Genomic DNA, 16,931 nt, shown 5'->3' with positions numbered 1-16,931 from the left:
AATTATTGGCGGGCACTTTCCCGCCACTAAAATTGCACCAGTTAAAAACTTTTACTGCTCCGTATTCGTCGCTATCTTCTATCCTCACTGGACACTCTTTTCAGCTCTCTTCTTTGTTTATTTTTGTCCGGCGATCTATCGGATGCACTGTCAATAATAGCATAAATATTTGCTGTAAATATTTTATTTATGGCCAGAGAGTACGAAGACGAGCTGGAGTTCTTCTCTTTTCTTCCAACGGACTTTCACATAGAGCTCTACCAGGGAATGAGCAGGGCCCTTGTGTCATCTCTAGGCAGCACAGGCGACATAAGAGGAAGAATAGATAAGATAGAAACAGCCCTGCAGAAAAACATGCTGATTTTTGAAAGATTTACGCTCCGAAACATATTCACATTCCCAGACGACTTTGTGTACGGAAGAAAAGCAACAAATACTCCTCCGCCAACGCCTGAACATTTGAAGGAGAGAATACTGGACCTAACTCTTAAGAAAACAGAGCTATCTGCAGCACAGGAACTCCTCCTGCAGAAAGAGGCAATGCACCATGAATTATCGCAGAAGTTCAAAAGCATTCAGGGCATACCTGATCTATCACCAATTATTGATGGAGTAACAGAGCTAAACCATCTGATGCGAGAGACAAGAGAGATAAAAAACAAGTACATACAGGGACAGCCCAAGCACAGACCAGCGAAGAAAGAGCTGGAGGATGAAATAAGGAAAAACGAGTGTGATGATCTGGAGAGAAGAATACCCATAGCCATTCTGTCATCGCTAGAAAAGTCTTTATAAAAAGATCATTCTGAGCAGGAGTGTGCTAGAGAGATAATCGAACCATTTCTCCAGTGCAAGTGATAAACAAATATTAACTGATGATTGATGATTCTTATCTGCGCAGAGAATAAGATAGCATCCAGAGAAGGGTCTAATCTAAAGACAGAAACTATCAGCATAAGCATTGAATGTGCAAGAAAGTAGCACTGATCATTGAATACTGGAAAGCTGGGTAAAAGACTCTCACCAATGGGGAAATACGCAGTGCAAATAATTTACAATAAAAATTTAAAACGGAAGTATTTTATTCTTACTCTTCATCGCTTTCTTCTTCTTCGGACATGCCGGCTTCTTCGTCGCCTTCCTTTATCTCTCCGTAGACCATGTTACTTACCATCATGGCGGTGGTTCTGATACCTCTCTCCTTTGGCAGGCTGATCATTGACTCGCCAGCCTCTCCAATCACGATGAGGTTGTCTGTTCTTGTGATGAATGTTCTGCCGTTCAAGTCTTCGAGGATGGACATGGAGAATCCTCCCATGTGTGTCTTTATTTCTCTGATGATTCCAACACATCCCAAGTTCTTTCCTCTGAAGGTGTATGCAGTCTTTCCAACCTCCAGGTGGTAGAACTCCTCCATCTCCTGGGTCTCAAGGTTGAGCTTGATGCTGTCTCCTATCTTTATGCTTGGGTCTGCGTACTTGATTGTTCTTCCGTCGTTAGTGTGGAGGGTCAGGATGCTCTTTCCTTCCAGCCTCTTGGTCAGCACTTTGCATATCTTGAACTTGGCTTCCTCCTCTGTGATGGGCTGCAGGCAGAACTTCTTGTTCACGTTGTATAATAATCTGTAGTTCTCGTGTATCTTTGGGAAGCTGATTACGTCCATCACGCCTGCTGGGTACTTCTGGTCTCTTCTTACTTTTCCGTCTACTTTCACGAGTCTGTTCTGCAGAATGTGGCTCACTTCTTTGTTGTTCTGGGCAAAGCTGAGCTTTCTTCGTACGATCAAGCAGAGGGGCAGAGACTCTCTCAATTTGTGTGGTCCACATCGTGGTCTAGGGGCAAAGGTTCCTCCTAGTTTGTCAAGTATCCATGACTTTGGTGCATTTAGTCTCTTCAGATGTTTTCGTGGTCCGCTTACCATTTTGTCAAGGGTATAAAAATTAAAAGATAATTAATTCTGTTTTATTTTTCATGTGGGCTTGAAGTAAATTTAAAAAACGAGTAAAATACGTTATTATCGCACACAGCGCTCCCATTAATACATGCGCCTCTCTTCTTCTCTTCTTCTTCGCTTCCAGCTGCATTTCCTCTGTTTTCATCGCACTGCAGATTTTTTTTGTGCAGCTCTTCTGTGCAGATCTCTCTCCCAATTAGCCCCAGCACTTCTTCCGTGATGTTTACCATTTTCCTTCTGTCTATCAGCTCTATGGGAAAGCGTGCATCTCCTTCGTACTCTTTGTACACTTCTGTTATGTAGAGCGTGCAGGGGTACGTTTCCATTGCTTCTCTGTAGACTCTTTCTCCTCCAAAAACTATTGGCTCCAGAGACAGAGCGCTGCATAGGTCTATAGCTTCTTTAAGACTCCTTCTATAGTACACTTTGTAATTCGATCCTTCCACTGGTCCGGGATATAAAGGGCTATTTCTGTCTAGACTGTCCTCGTTTGCCGTTTTAGGAGAAATATCCGCTGATGTCAGCACAATTGATGTTCTGTTGGGCAAAGGCCGTCCTATGGACTTGAATGTCTTTGAGCCCATGACTATCCCAGAGGGCCTCCGCGTTGTGATGTACTTCATAAACTGAAAATCACTCTTCAGGGAAGGCCACGGAAGAGAGCCTTTGTTTCCTATGACACCAGTGGTGCTGCAGTATGCAGACAAGATTGTTACCATATTTAAAAATAAACCAATCGAATTTAATAAATATATTTATTTGCAATGATGATTGGAGCATCCCTCTTTATTTACAAAACAATAAATAAGACAGGAGAATGAACAGAGTGAGAACAGAAATAAACAGATTATTCAAAAAGAACTATTTAGTCGAATGCGAAGATACCCTCTTTGGCTCTTCGTTTATTGTGGTGATCCAGGGACCCTCTGGAACGCCCTTTTCCCGAGGAAAATATAAGATAAGAATATTTCTACCGCAAGATTTCCCGTTCAAATCTCCGTCAATAGGATTCATTACGAAAGTGTTCCACCCAAACATCGACGAAAGCAGCGGGACTGTCTGCCTCGATGTTCTCAACCAAGTGTGGTCTCCCTTGTATGATGTGCTAAACATAGTTGAAACATTTCTTCCGCAGCTATTGGCCTATCCCAACCCAGATGATCCGTTAAATATTGAGGCGGGGAGGCTGTTCAGAGAAAGCAAAGAAGAGTATGAAAAAAAGGTGGGGGAGTACGTGAGCCAGTATGCGATCCCACAGGAAGAGATAGACGCGGATTTGTGCGAAGAAATTGCATAAAAATATTATGGGTTTATTTGCAGAGGAAAAAAGAGAGCGCGTTAAAGGCGTGTACGATGCGCTGTCATCAGTCGTAAATGAAACACTGCACACAGGGCCATTGCAGTCTATGCAGACAGAAAAGTATTTGATTACTCCTAAGGATATACTTCCTGATGAACTATAAAATAAAAGAAGCAATTAAATCTTACAAGTACCCTCTTACAGTGAAAAGCTAGAAGTATTTTTGAAATGGGCAGCAGACTTTTGAAGAGTGCGTTAAAAGCACTCTATGTGGAAGGCTAACTCCTGCACAGCAGAGTTTTTCTGTGCAAATACAGATAAATTCTCTTTGAAGATGGCTAATCTCTTTCTATCGTAAATACAGCCTCAAAAGAGAATATATTTTTAGAATAAAATTAAATAAATCAGCAAACACTCTACAGGTCAAGTTTAAGTATCACCAGTTTAATGAAGGATATTCCGAGAAGATCTGGTCTACTACGTATGCTTTTATCGTTTTTATCTGCGCAATGTCCTCTATTGATGCCTTTTTTCCTGTTCTCATCATGGTCCTGATCTCTTCTTCCATCTCTTTGTGTTGCACAGACAGATTTCTTATCATGCTGTACTCTTTTTTCTGCTGAATGCTCGCCAGATCTGCTAGTGATGGCAGGTCCTGCAAAAACACTCCAATTCTTTGAATGCTGGGCACTTTTAGGTACGGCCTGTGCCTACTTCCGTATTTGTACACAGTGTATATGCTCAGACCGTGCGGATCACAGTCAAAAAGCCCGAATATTCTGAGGTCACCTGCCAGCATAAGAAATAGAAGAGTGTTTGTGCACGGATACCCTTTTCCCGTTACTATAAGCACAGATGCACCGAGCTTTTCTTCTATTTTGGTCTTGTCTTGCAGAACATCGTTAAAGACAGCTTCTTTTTCCACCACAATGATGATTTTTGCACTGGTCACTAGTCTGTCAAATGGCCTAATGTACGGAATTAGTGAAGTTTCTGCAAGAACTATTTTTGTCTTTTCTCTTTTTATTGCGCACTCTCCATGGACGAGGCCTTTGTACGATGCGACTATGTTTAGCTCTGTTTTTAGCCGGGCGTATACATTCTGTATTGTTGCCACTAGATGCTTTTGATGAGAGAATATCTTTTTGCATCTGTAGAACATCTCACGCACTGTGATTTGTTTGGGCTCGTGGAGAACTACGTAGTAAACATTCAGTATTTTAACGGCACAGCCGACAGAAACCTTTTTAACGAGTATTTCATGCAGGAGAGTCAAGATGTCTTCATATATCACACGGGCGTATAGACACTTGCTGTACTTGAGAAGGAAAGCCTCTCTGTCTTTGAGAGTCCTGGCTATCTCAGAGATGCTGATTGGATAATTGTTTTCCATTATTCTTTGGCAGAGCTAAGTCAATAAATAATTCTGCTTTTCAATAAATTAGTACACTCTGCAGAGCCACACTTAAAAAAGTAAAGCGTAGAACATTTTCTCTGTATTTTGAGAAATAAATTTTAAGTGTAAAAGTTCGCAAAAAGCACAGGAAATTGTACACATTTTAATTCTAAAACATTTTGTTTTTATTCTGAATGGTTTTCATAGGTATTTTAATAGTTCAGCTCTAATGAAGCCGTTTACTGTGCAAGCTCCTTGATGGTTTCTATTATCTGCAGAAGTGCGTCGTCTTTTGTGTTCATTGGGCTGTACTCAGAGATGGGTATGTAGGCAGACTCTGGCACGCATTTTATTATCTCATCGTCGATTAGGAACACATTTTCTATCTCTGTGTTGTATAGGTCTGCAATAACCTTCATGTTCTTTGCGCGCTTGAATGGATGGCTCACAACAGGCGTAGAGTGCGAGTGGAAGAGCGTGCCTAGATACTTGTCCAAACCTCTTTTTTTCACTGCATTCACCAGATGGACTCCGTTGTGCTCCATCGCAGTGGTCCACAGGACATACTTTATCTTGTTCTCGTGCAAGTATGATGCCAGTGCGTCCAAATGCGGTCTGATGTATATCAGGTCTCCTCTAGAAGGGAGTATCTCATCTGCATCTCTTACTTTTAGATGCTCTCCTTTGTTTTCTTTGACTCTTGTTAGCAAAGTTCCGTTTAAGTCAAACACAAATATTTTCTCACCTCTTGTCATTGGCTCTAGAACTAAAATATTTTCGCATTAAAATATTTTATTGTCTATGGATTATCTGAGCTGGCTTTCGAAAACTCCTGCAGTAGACGAAATCACGGGATTCGAGGAGTACATCCGGAAAGAGAAAGAAGAGTCTCTCCGAATAATGAAGCGAAGGCTGAAAAAAGGAAAAACAACGGATAAGCATATTGCCGAGGATATTCTAGGTGTTGCCAATAAGCTGTATGTCAAAGGCGAGTTTCTCTCTGCCATTGATAAGATCAAAGAAGCGCTCACATACAACAGCATGTTCGACAGCGCGTACTACCTGCTTGGCATTATATACGAAGAGCAGGGAGAGTCAGAAAAATCTTTCAATGCGTTTCTTATCGCAGCAAGCATAAAAAGGACAGACATCAGTCTGTGGAAGAAGCTATACGAGTACAAGAAAAGCGAGAATGATTTGGACTACCAGATATACATTCTGAAAAGAATTAAAAAAATAAAAAACACACCAGAAACACTAAACGAGCTCCTGGGCATATACAGGCAGCAGAAGAACATTGAGAAGATATTTGAAATAAAAGCTGAAATGATCGCAGAGGATGGCTTTCCTGCTAGTTTTATTTCTGAGCTGCTGGGCCACATAAGAGTGCTGAAGAACAAAGTGAAAATAGTTGATCTTATCAGCAAAATGCTGGACAAAGAAAAGGTCTTTGGAACACTTGCCGATGATTTTATTGTTGGCTACATCGACCTGCTTTTTGTTGAGAACAGGTGCCATTTGCTCTCTCAGCTGAGAAACTCTCTGGAGTACTGCAAACGAGAGGTTGTATGCACCAGATCGCAGATTATTCTTTTTTTTGGCAGCATAATTTCCGAGATAAGTAGCAAATGCCACGCGTGCACTAACCATCCGTTCTGCGTGTGTAGAGACAATGCCACCATGGACAGCTCTTTCAACATTTTAATAGAAAGCAATAGAAAGTCAGACATTATCAGCGTGCCCATCAACACTTCAGTGATAGCCGATCCTATCCATCTGGTGCTTACTGGATACTTTTTAGACATTCTTATCAAAATGCGAAAATACAAAGTAGCGCTTAAACTTCTCCTGCTGATAGATAAGAGCTCAGAGATATTTTTGAACAAAGAGGTGCATGCATCAGACAGCACAGAGATAAGATATGCTATGATAAAAGAAGCGACGAATGTTAAAAAAAGAATTGCCCTGGTATACGACAAGCTGAAGGACTATGATAAAAGCATTATGCAGTACAAGTCAATACTCGGCTACAAAGACGTGTCAGACTCTCTGCAAAGTTCTTTGGAAGAGGTAAAAATGAAAATATCAGAAATATACAAGAAAACAGGAAATATAGACTTGGCGTTAGAGTACGCTCTGCAAATACAAACAGAAACCACACAGGCCACTGCCGGAATAGAAAGAAATGGGCTTTTGTTCTACAAACAGATAGACTGCATGCGAATAAGATCGCTGATGTACAAGGCTATGCACATATACGAGAAGGAGAAAATAATGACAGAGACGAGTGTGCGAAAATACTTCATAAGCTCAGCACAGGAGCTGATTATGTTTCTGCTAAAGAACACGTTTGTCTTCACCAAGAAAAAAAAGAAGAGAAAAGACACTTTTGAGAACGAATGTGTTTCCGCTGGGCAGCTAATTAGCACAAAAGACTTTGAGGGAGATTTTGATCTTCTCCACGAAATCAACGACTTAGGGAATGTGTTCAATCAGGGCAGCGAAGACCGGCCCCAAATGTCTAAAAAGGTATACCACGATGTCATAGCTTCTCTGCTCGGCGGGCTGAGCGTGCAGGAGTGGCACGATGTTCTGTACAAGTACATCATAGCTCTGTACTACGATAAGTCGTACGATATAGGAATACTTCTGCTGAAAAAAGCGCTTACTTCCCACATACTGCGAAGCTCTTCCGACGAGTACATTTCTCTGCTCTGGATGCTGGTTCGTCTATCACATGTTGCAAAAGATCTCGAGTCTCTGCACTTTGCCATCACCTACATCATTAGGTTCTATGCGGTTAGAGAGAGCGTAGACATTACGTCTTTCTACTATCTCAGCTACTTTCTTATCAACCAAATTCCAAAATTTCATAAGCGATCAGAGTACTACAAGTTCCAAAAAAACGTGCAGAGGAACCTCAGAAGAAAACACCATGCGACTGGAGTAAAACAGCTGCACATTCTGACTATTCTCTGTTTCTCCTACATGCCCAGCTTCATATACACCGACACAGCTGCCAGGCTGGAAAAGGCAGTGGAGAAATCAGTTCTGCAGAACGTAGATACCACACTGCTGGGCATCTCGAGGGCAGTTGCACTATCTTCCCTTTTTCTGACGCACGCGTCAAGCAGAAAGGTCGTAGACCGTGACAGATACATACACAAGGGAATCAGAATTCTTAAGAATTATTCCGAGCACGTAAAAACAAACTACGATCACGTTCGAAATAGTGTAGAAACATCAGTCAAAAATGAAAACATAGTCTACACATTAAAAGTAGACTTTTTGAAGCAGACAACTTATTCGGAGGACAACTACACAGAGAAGTTGAGTCTACTGCTTTACAATCTCGGAAGAGCTTTCCATCAGTACAAGCTGTATGGGCTGGCTGAGAGGTACTATCTAGAATCACTGTCATACACGAGGAACAAAGAGCTGCTGACTCTTCTGCAAATAAATGCGTCGCTGCTGGACAAGAAAATAGAAGTAGAGATCCAGTCGCAAAACGAGTAAATAAACATCTAAAAATAATTTTATTTGGCTTGAGCTCATTTCTAGCAATAGTCTGGTGTTTACTCTTTTTCTTTGTAGAGGTCTTTGAGCATCTTCTTCTTTCTTCTGAGCGCCAGTCTGGCGTTTCTGCTGGTGGTCAGCTCTTTTTCTGCGGCTTCTTCTCTTTCTTGTATTCTTTGTCTGATCTCTTTCCTCTGGGAGCGTATCTCTTCCCTTTTATTCCACGTGTCGGTGTGTCTTCCCTTCTTTATCTGCTCTCTTCTTTTTCTTTCATCAATCGACTCTTCTGTTTTCGATCTTACGATTTCTCTCCGGTGAGCGCAGTTTCTTTGCTTGGCCATGGTATTTTAATATTTTAAATTTTTATACCCATGTTATTCGTGTTACTTTGCAGATTATTCTCTGGAGTGTTAATAATAACGCACATTAATTGGCATTTTGTTACACTGACACAATCTACCAACATTTTTCATTAAGATCTTTGCGCACTCTCCCAGCCAAACACACATCTCTCTCCCAGTTTCTGATTTATGTTTCTAAAATATTTTAGCCATGGAGTCATTAGAATGCGAGCTAAAGATCGGCATAGACTTGCTTGATGACAAGATAAAAAGAGTCGAAGTCATCAGCCAAATAATAGAGAGCGTGTCTGAGCTCGCACGCAGCAGCAAAACACACAGCCAAGTGCAGGACCTAGAGGAGTACTACATGTCACAAATAAACAGATGGATGGCCTTTGGAGAGAAGAAAACTCGGCAGATGGAGGAGCAAGAAGTTATTCTCCTGGAAACACAGAGAAAGTACTTGGGGTCTCTGAAGAGAATAAAAGAGCTGGAAGATGAAATGGAGAATGTAAAGGAAAAGTATCTACACTACAAAACAGCCTCTTTTTCCAGTGTAGAAAAGTGAGAGAAAATGCAGGATGTGCAGCCATTTCTAACCAGTCTTTTCTCCAGTCTATATAAGAATACAATAATTTTTGAGTTTAAGCTACAGCAATAAATATCTATAATAATTTTATTTACCAAACACATTTACATCAAAATATGTTTCCCAGAGCATTGCAGTCCATCTTCTTCAAGTCCTTGCACTCAATAAAATTTTTGTGCTCTCGATCGTACACTCTAAACACTTCATCGATTCCCAGGTTGACCCCTTCCATGTCCTCGTCGCCCGCGTAGAGGTCTTTTGCTATGTCCTGCAGGCTCTCTTTCGTTATGGTTCCGTCTGTTGCTATCAGCTCAAAAAAGAAGTTTACTTTTTCTTCGTTTGTGGAGTACTTGCTAAACACGGTAATTGCCAGCACAAATCCCTTGAAGTCGATTTTCCCGTCTTTTCCGCATATTTTTCTCACAACTCTTTCTCCCAGCGGATTGATGCTTATTTCGGGTATGCAGAGCAGCTGATCCATGTACACGCGCCCGATCTCCTCCTTGTCCAGCTCTTTGAACCGCTTGTAGAGTATTTCTATCTGCTCAGACGGAAGCCTGCATCCGGTTTTCTTCACTGTCTTCATGTCCTCTTTCGTAAGCCCACTAAACACCGTGCCCATTTAATATTTAAAATTTAATTAGCCATGGTATTAAAGCTAGGCGGAAGAGCAGATAAATACGAGTACAGAGCACTAACTCTTTCCAACAAGATTCGGGTTCTCCTGTCGCACGACCCCAAGGCAGACAAAGCCGCAGTGTCCATGTCTGTGAAGGTGGGGAGCTATTCAGACCCTAAAGAGCATCCTGGGATGGCACACTTCCTGGAGCACATGCTCTTTATGGGCACAGAAGAGTACCCAGACGAGAACGCATACATGGAGTACATCCACATCAATAACGGAAACTCGAATGCAAATACATCGAGCGAAGTAACCAACTATTTTTACGACATTGATCCAGCACACTTGAAAAAAAGCATGCAGATGTTCAGCGGATTCTTCAAATCTCCTCTGATCCGAGAGGATGCAATTTCCAGAGAGATACAGGCGGTGAACAGCGAGCACAGTGCGTATATCCTATCGGAAGAGTGGAGAAGATTCCACCTCCTTTCTCTCCTATCGAAGCCAGGGCTACCCACTGGCAAGTTTTCAGTTGGGTCTGTGGAGACATTGGCGTCAGCTACAAGAGAAGATTTGCACGAATTTTGGAAATGTTTCTACACGCCTGATAGAATGTGTCTTGCAGTGCACGGAAGCGAGCCACTGGATGTCCTGCAGGGCTGGGTGGAGGAGTGCTTCAAAGAGGTTAAATCTCAGAACGGAGCATACAAGTGGTCTGACACGATGTACCTACCACCAATAGTTGGGCCTACATCCATAGAATACTACACTTTTGACAGTGCTGTAAGCAATCAGGTGGTGCTGTATCGGCCCGCAGTTAACTTAAATACTGATCACTGCAGCCTAACTGTGAGCATTACCCTTCCCGAGAATATAACGAAGTACAGAAAAAAGTCTTGTGCATACTTTGAAGAGCTTCTCAACGGAACAGGAAGCTCAGGCTTTGTGGGGACCCTTCTTAAAGAGGGAATCATCACAGATATGTGTGTGTACGTTGATAATAGCTCCATACAGTCGGTGCTATACATTGTAATTGAGCTAGCAGAAGACAACAGATCGCAGATACCTGTTTTACTTGACTTTTTGCACCACTACATTGAAATGATTAAGACAAATGCAACAGAAGAGCTGTACGAAGTGTTTAGGGTGATCGATGAGAAAGTATTTGAGACAAACGAGTCTGCAGAGCCGCTAGAGCTGGTTGAAACAGCTGCGTATGCCATGCAGTTCTATCCCACAGAGGAGTTCCTGAAATACGACTACATATGGGACGGATTTGATGAAGAAGAGTTCCACAAGCTGCTGGATGTGGCCTTGGACAAGAGCAAATGGGTTGTGCTGTACAGAGCAAAGAACATCCACAACAGAGAAAAAATAGTAGTGGATGAAATATACGGAATCAACTACCTCATCGAAGAAATGCCCGAAATAGATGAACCGCTTTTGGCCGATCTGAAGAGCAAGCTGGAGTGGTGCTTTGCAATTCCTAAGAGAAAGAGCGTCTCTGAGTGCAGAGAGTCAGATGGAACTTTGGAGCTAGGGACCATCCCAAACAGCATACCCGATCATCCAGAAGAAAACTCACCGCTGGAGTACAAGGAGGTAATGAGGCCTGGGTGCATTGGATATCTGGTGCAAAACGCTAAGTACAGAACAAATGCACAGGTGAAAATACTGCTGGAGACAGACTTGCACTTAGCATCGGAGAAAGTGTATGCAGCAGCTATTGGCTACTTCAAAGCTTTCGTAAAAATATTCAACGAAAAGTACAAGACTAACCTCACATCTTCGATTGTCACGCTGAGCACAGGAGAGTCTGTCTACGGTCTTTTGATCAAATTCAACGGAACACCGATTCTTATCGAAGACGCAATTGAGAAGTTTTTTGCAGAGTACACGGCAAGAAACACACAGCTGTTCAATCTTTCCAAAGAATCAGCGCTTTCGCACTTCTTGCAGGATGCACGCAAGTCTCCCTACAAGAGCAGTGTGAGCGGCATAAGCCATCTCGCAGGGTATCCCATCTTTGACATCCACAGCCTGATGAAAGCAGCAAAAGTTCTTTCGCCCGAAGACCTAGTGGTCATCAGCAAAGCACAGGTGAAAATTCTCGGTGTTGGGAACATAACGGAAAAAGAGTTTTCTCGGGTTATTGACCGGATAAACAAGTACGTCACTTTTACAACACATGAGCCTGTTTTTTCTGAAAAACTAAGCAGCTTGGAAATGCCCACAGTGGACTTGCAGAACATTGCAGTTACAATTGTGCACAAGGTTGTAGCAGACAGTTTGATCAGCTCGTTTTCTCTTGCAGTGCTTCTTGTCCAAATATTCTCTGAAAAGTTCTTTGATGAGCTGAGAACAAAAGAAGAGTACGGATACATTGTGTTCATGTCGTACAAGGTTTTATTCCAGAAAGTGTATGTCCATTTCACAGTTCAGAGCACCAGAGACATCGAAAACGTAGCAAATCGCATCACCACGTTCGTCAAGGAGATTCAGAACAGACTGTCTAAGATGGCACCTGAAGAGTACTTGGCGCACAAGAGCAGCGCCATTGCAGCGATCAAAGAAGAAGCTTTGAACCTGGAAGATTACACCACGGAAGTTTTTAACTACTGGCTTGACATTGGATTCCACATAGACAATAAAGAGCTGATTTGCCAAGAGATTGAAAAAATATCGCAAGAGAGTTTGACCGCGTATACGAGCAATCTAGAGAACATAGTAAAAATACAAGCATCAAAGCCAATGGCTGCTTAGCATGGTGGCTTAGTCCATTGTTCTCCGTTTTTACATGGGATGGTTAGTAAAATCAGTAGGAGCAAGATTCAACCTGAATGAATGCTCAGATGAGCACTGGTATTATAGTATGCATAGTATAATGCCCCAAACTCCTTTATCTATGGCACATCATAGATCTCTAGAGAGGATTGCTCAGATCAAAGCAGGTTATTTTGCTGTTTTGGTCTAAAATAAACCACCATAAAAACTCGTATCTTTTTATCTGCTATCTCTATCACACAACCAAAAATCACTGTAAAACACTGAGCTGCTTTTCTTCAGAGCCATAAAAGAATATTACGTAATCTATTGGAGAGCAGCTTTTTATATTTTACTTAATCCCAACCACTTATTCTCTGATGGCTGTTTGTCACCAATCATCAAAGCTGCAAAGTGCTCTACTACTAGCATCAATAATAGAGTTAGAGTAGAGCTAAATTCCAAATAAAAAAATAGTATTACCAACAGACAAACCAATGGCATACACAACTTTTAGTAATTTATTCTACAATGATTATCATACAAGATTATCACACAGCTGTCTATTCTGCACTACTCTACTCTTCCTGTGCTCATTATGATCCATTAAACACTACAAAACCATCTGGCTTCTCCAATAGAGTATTCTCTCTTTTTCAAACTACACAGATAAAAATAATATTATCTAAGCGTTCATTCAGTATGTGCACAGACTCTCCATCAGCAGAGGCATAAAAGCATTTTTCTTTTTGCAGCAGATTTGTGCACATCCAGCGGTATTATTGCCACAGCACAAAATTGTCCAAAAACTAAAATATTAATTTTATTTTTCTTTTTAAAACGACAAGGGCAATGATACAGAATCAAGTAGAATGCTACAAATTAGACGGCAGTTCAGTTTACAAGAAGGTGGAGCTACCCAAAGTATTTTCAGTGTCAGTAAGAAGTGAATTAGTGTGCAAAGTGCAGAACATGGTCATGAGAAACAGCAAACAGCCATACGCAGTAAACCCAATGGCCGGTATGAGACACTCAGCCCACTCGTGGGGAACAGGAAGAGCACTCGCAAGAGTTCCTCGTGTGTCTGGAGGAGGTACCTCAAGAGCAGGACAGGGAGCATTCGCCAACTTCTGTAGAAAGGGTAGAATGGCAAGTCCAACAACCATTCTGAGAAGATGGAACAGAAAGACAAACAAAACAACCAGAAGACACGCAGCAGCAATGGCCGTTGCAGCAACAGCATCCGCAGCCTTGGTAGAAAGCAGAGGACACTTGATCTCCGAGCTCAAGAGCATCCCAATGGTCGTTGAAAACAGCCTCGAGTCAGTGAAAACAGCAAAGGAGGCACTCAGCATCATCGGGAACTTCTCTCTGACCAGCGAAATAGAAAGAGTAAAAAAGAGCAAAAACATTAGAAAAGGAAAAGGAAAGGCAAGAAACAGAAGATGGGTGATGAGAAAGGGCTTCCTTATCATATACGCTGAGGACAAGGGACTCACCAGAGCATTCAGAAACATTCCAGGAGTAGACCTCATGCAGGTAGACAGCCTTGACATCCTGCAGCTGGCCCCAGGAGGCCACTTGGGAAGACTTGTAATGTGGACTGAAGGAGCCTTTGAGAGACTGAGAGAGCTATTCGGAGACGACGGCAGAGTAGCAGTGAAGACCGGATACAAGCTCCCAGAGTCAAAGCTCAGCTGCCCAGACTTCAGAGTCATTCTCGAGTCAGAGGAAGTGAGAGCACTCTTCGATAAAAAGCCAGATTTGGTGATGGGCAAAACAAAATCAGAGCCCAGCGCAGTTGCAGCAATCAACCCGTACTTTGAGCTATTCAGCACGGTTTAAATAAAGTAATGACTTTAATAAATTTATTTATGGGAGAGAGAAGACACACGCGGGTCACTTTGGTTAAAGCGCCGAGAATTCTTGAAGAGTATCTGGAAGAGTACGGGGAGGCCGTGGAGATAGGAGTCATCGAAGAGGTGGGGGAGAGCAACGTGCTGAAGATAAGCGCGCAGTTTGGGCCGCAGAACTTCCCAAGAGAGTGGATACTTGCCCCCCTCGAAGAAAAAACGGGAATGTTCACTTTTGTCCAGAAGCCACACGGTGCGTTCATCGATGGCGTGGTGACTGACGAGGTGTACATCAAGCCAAAGATCACCCCAGAGTATCTGAAGTACAAGAAGGAGCGCGCAGCAGTTCTCAATGTGAAAAAAGATGTTAAGGCAGTTGACAGTCTGAAGGACGGCATAAGAATGGAAAGATACGGTGCCACGGAGCACGATGTCATGGCGCGCAAGAGAAAAAAGATGCTCATGGAGAAAAAGAGAGAAAGACTCGATCAGTCCGAGGTTATGGACATTCTCTTCAGAGCGTTTGAGGAGTACCCGTACTGGTCTGTTAAAGACTTAGCTGACAGATCAGGACAGCCGCAGGCGTACATTCTGGAGCTGCTAGCAAACATTGCAACGCTCAACAAAAAAACGCACAGGAACATGTACGAGCTGAAGCCAGAGTACAAGAACAACAACTAGTTTTGGAAAATAAATGTTCATGGTAGTGAATAATGCTTAATTATGAACTATGGGCTTTTTATGTCTAAATGACAGATGAATGAGAGTAACTGCTTGATGAATACTATTAAGATATTTCACTGTTTCTTCATTCATTTTCTACACTGAAGATGCTCTTTGTGGAAATTAAATAAAGCCATTGTGTCTATTTTATTTTTAGCAGCTTTCTTGGCTATAATTCTATTCTGAGAGAATGCTTGATGATTTATTGAAGTGCAAACTTTTTATGGAGCTTGCTAAACTCTGAGCTGGCCAATTTAGCAGTTATTTTTAGTGTATATAGCTAGAAATTGGCTAAATAGGAACAAGGTTCATGGGTGGTGAGTTTTATATCAAAATGAGCATGAATCTCTAGTGTAAAGTAGTAGTACCGAGATAGATCAGAGCTTTTTAAGGATTTCTGATGAAATATATATATGTTCCTTTGCCGATTTTACTTACTTCGTATTCAGGTGTATTGTCTACTCCTATTTCGTTTGAGCTTTTGATGGATGTTTGTGATACTTCGCAATTTTCAATATCTATTGATCTTAGTTTTTTAAAATGTTTACCACACTCAATAATAGCATTCATGTCTATAGTGGCTTTATGTGCTGGCTTAATATTCATTCTTTCGATATTGCTAGATTGTGAATATACATAAGTTGATTTCATAAGAATGCTTGTAAATTCCTCAGGTACTTCATTTTCGTGATAGAAGTATAGATGTATGTTTTTAACGCTTCTACAGGAGCTAAAAGGAAGCTCCAAACTGCTGATAATAGGAATACATTCCTTTTCCAGCCTTTTAGAGTTTAAATGGCTTGAAATAAATATATACTCTTGATCAAAGCCTAAAAAGAATTGTATATTATATGAATCTACAAGAATAAAGTTATTGCCTTTAAGAAAAGGGAATATAAGGTGTATAGTAGCTTGTTCATCTGTTCGGAGATTACTAATTCCCAAGTCGTGATAAAGATTCTTATTTACATCAATCCATTCTATGCTAATGGCCTCTCCTATCTTTCTATTTTCTTCAATAATCTTCTTTTCTTTTTCGGAGTATGTATCATACTTTTTTTGAGTTTGGCTTTGATTTAAGTAGTTTACATTTTTTCTAATTTGTGAGAATGAGCTTTCTTCGTACTTCTCGGCATACCCATAGAATATATCTAGCATTCCTAAATACTTCATTGCCTTAGTTTTCTTGATGAAAGTAAAGTCAGGCACTTCTTTAAACACTATTTCACACAAATTTAATGTAATAAGAGAAGACAGATATGACAATCTAGAAAATTCTTCAGTATCAGATAAATTTACATTTTTAACTGATAATCTGGGAGGACAGCACTTATCGTCTGTAGAGCGCAGGAAATGCTTAATCTCTTCTTCCTCGAGTTCTGTTATTGTTAAAGATTCTAAACTGGCTATATTAACTTTTACATCTGTATTCCCTTCTAGCTTTGTCTTTAGAGAGAATCTTAAATCTTTGAGTGCTTTGAGGAACTCCATGTCTTTAAAAGTGTTTGAGTGCAGAGACACATTTTCTAGATTGATTCTTCTTACGGAACTAAAATATTTGAACTTTGAAAATTTAAAGTCACCAGAAAGCTTAGCATTTTGTATAAAAATATCCTTTTCTAGCACATTCTCCAGGTCTATAAAAGTCAGCAAGATACTCAAAATATCATCACTATGGCTAGCTAGTCCAAGAGGAATGCATATTCTCAGATAAAAAAAAATACCGCCCCATGTATACATTTTTCTACTCTCTACAGGAGAAACTAGATATTCTATTATACTAGCTAGTGTGAAAGAATCATTTCTAGATACCAAAATCTTTTCCTTTAAGTGGCTTCTAACTAACTTAACAAACGGATTGTCTTTAGAAAATA

The 16,931-nt window shown here is 41.2% G+C and overlaps 15 protein-coding genes across 15 annotated transcripts; 8 read left to right on the top strand and 7 right to left on the bottom strand.

The window, feature by feature from the left end:
* Positions 1–189: 189 nt before the first annotated feature.
* NEMIN01_2037 (uncharacterized protein) lies at positions 190–795 on the top strand (the record flags this gene model as incomplete). The annotated part of the gene is made up of 1 exon (XM_051477979.1): positions 190–795. One exon carries the CDS (start codon positions 190–192, stop codon positions 793–795), a length of 606 nt encoding a protein of 201 aa, XP_051333939.1.
* Positions 796–1,087: 292 nt separating this feature from the next.
* NEMIN01_2036 (small subunit ribosomal protein S4e) lies at positions 1,088–1,921 on the bottom strand (the record flags this gene model as incomplete). Its single annotated transcript, XM_051477978.1, has 1 exon — positions 1,088–1,921. The coding sequence occupies one exon, from the start codon at positions 1,919–1,921 to the stop codon at positions 1,088–1,090; it is 834 nt and encodes a 277-aa protein (XP_051333938.1).
* Positions 1,922–1,962: 41 nt separating this feature from the next.
* Positions 1,963–2,673, bottom strand: NEMIN01_2035 (dihydrofolate reductase; the record flags this gene model as incomplete). Its single annotated transcript, XM_051477977.1, has 1 exon — positions 1,963–2,673. The coding sequence occupies one exon, from the start codon at positions 2,671–2,673 to the stop codon at positions 1,963–1,965; it is 711 nt and encodes a 236-aa protein (XP_051333937.1).
* Positions 2,674–2,771: 98 nt separating this feature from the next.
* NEMIN01_2034 (ubiquitin-conjugating enzyme E2 H) lies at positions 2,772–3,251 on the top strand (the record flags this gene model as incomplete). Its single annotated transcript, XM_051477976.1, has 1 exon — positions 2,772–3,251. The coding sequence occupies one exon, from the start codon at positions 2,772–2,774 to the stop codon at positions 3,249–3,251; it is 480 nt and encodes a 159-aa protein (XP_051333936.1).
* A 7-nt stretch (positions 3,252–3,258) lies between these two features.
* Positions 3,259–3,417, top strand: NEMIN01_2020 (uncharacterized protein; the record flags this gene model as incomplete). The annotated part of the gene is made up of 1 exon (XM_051477962.1): positions 3,259–3,417. One exon carries the CDS (start codon positions 3,259–3,261, stop codon positions 3,415–3,417), a length of 159 nt encoding a protein of 52 aa, XP_051333922.1.
* A 273-nt stretch (positions 3,418–3,690) lies between these two features.
* Positions 3,691–4,647, bottom strand: NEMIN01_2033 (meiotic recombination protein SPO11; the record flags this gene model as incomplete). Its single annotated transcript, XM_051477975.1, has 1 exon — positions 3,691–4,647. One exon carries the CDS (start codon positions 4,645–4,647, stop codon positions 3,691–3,693), a length of 957 nt encoding a protein of 318 aa, XP_051333935.1.
* A 242-nt stretch (positions 4,648–4,889) lies between these two features.
* Positions 4,890–5,405, bottom strand: NEMIN01_2032 (uncharacterized protein; the record flags this gene model as incomplete). The annotated part of the gene is made up of 1 exon (XM_051477974.1): positions 4,890–5,405. One exon carries the CDS (start codon positions 5,403–5,405, stop codon positions 4,890–4,892), a length of 516 nt encoding a protein of 171 aa, XP_051333934.1.
* Positions 5,406–5,451: 46 nt separating this feature from the next.
* Positions 5,452–8,166, top strand: NEMIN01_2031 (uncharacterized protein; the record flags this gene model as incomplete). Its single annotated transcript, XM_051477973.1, has 1 exon — positions 5,452–8,166. One exon carries the CDS (start codon positions 5,452–5,454, stop codon positions 8,164–8,166), a length of 2,715 nt encoding a protein of 904 aa, XP_051333933.1.
* A 59-nt stretch (positions 8,167–8,225) lies between these two features.
* On the bottom strand, positions 8,226–8,507 carry NEMIN01_2019 (uncharacterized protein; the record flags this gene model as incomplete). The annotated part of the gene is made up of 1 exon (XM_051477961.1): positions 8,226–8,507. One exon carries the CDS (start codon positions 8,505–8,507, stop codon positions 8,226–8,228), a length of 282 nt encoding a protein of 93 aa, XP_051333921.1.
* A 211-nt stretch (positions 8,508–8,718) lies between these two features.
* On the top strand, positions 8,719–9,075 carry NEMIN01_2030 (uncharacterized protein; the record flags this gene model as incomplete). Its single annotated transcript, XM_051477972.1, has 1 exon — positions 8,719–9,075. One exon carries the CDS (start codon positions 8,719–8,721, stop codon positions 9,073–9,075), a length of 357 nt encoding a protein of 118 aa, XP_051333932.1.
* A 130-nt stretch (positions 9,076–9,205) lies between these two features.
* Positions 9,206–9,718, bottom strand: NEMIN01_2029 (serine/threonine-protein phosphatase 2B regulatory subunit; the record flags this gene model as incomplete). Its single annotated transcript, XM_051477971.1, has 1 exon — positions 9,206–9,718. The coding sequence occupies one exon, from the start codon at positions 9,716–9,718 to the stop codon at positions 9,206–9,208; it is 513 nt and encodes a 170-aa protein (XP_051333931.1).
* A 24-nt stretch (positions 9,719–9,742) lies between these two features.
* Positions 9,743–12,481, top strand: NEMIN01_2028 (insulysin; the record flags this gene model as incomplete). The annotated part of the gene is made up of 1 exon (XM_051477970.1): positions 9,743–12,481. The coding sequence occupies one exon, from the start codon at positions 9,743–9,745 to the stop codon at positions 12,479–12,481; it is 2,739 nt and encodes a 912-aa protein (XP_051333930.1).
* Positions 12,482–13,333: 852 nt separating this feature from the next.
* NEMIN01_2027 (large subunit ribosomal protein L4e) lies at positions 13,334–14,326 on the top strand (the record flags this gene model as incomplete). The annotated part of the gene is made up of 1 exon (XM_051477969.1): positions 13,334–14,326. The coding sequence occupies one exon, from the start codon at positions 13,334–13,336 to the stop codon at positions 14,324–14,326; it is 993 nt and encodes a 330-aa protein (XP_051333929.1).
* Positions 14,327–14,355: 29 nt separating this feature from the next.
* Positions 14,356–15,015, top strand: NEMIN01_2026 (transcription initiation factor TFIIF subunit beta; the record flags this gene model as incomplete). Its single annotated transcript, XM_051477968.1, has 1 exon — positions 14,356–15,015. The coding sequence occupies one exon, from the start codon at positions 14,356–14,358 to the stop codon at positions 15,013–15,015; it is 660 nt and encodes a 219-aa protein (XP_051333928.1).
* Positions 15,016–15,444: 429 nt separating this feature from the next.
* Positions 15,445–16,931, bottom strand: NEMIN01_2025 (uncharacterized protein; the record flags this gene model as incomplete). Its single annotated transcript, XM_051477967.1, has 1 exon — positions 15,445–16,931. A coding segment is annotated over one exon (1,487 nt), but the record flags the coding sequence as incomplete, so codon positions are not given.

The sequence above is a fragment of the Nematocida minor genome (assembly GCF_024244105.1).
Source record: "Nematocida minor strain JUm1510 chromosome Unknown 7887, whole genome shotgun sequence".
NCBI lineage: Eukaryota > Fungi > Microsporidia > Nematocida > Nematocida minor.
Note: the sequence above shows the minus strand (reverse complement) of the source record. Positions and strands in the feature narration are given on the sequence as shown.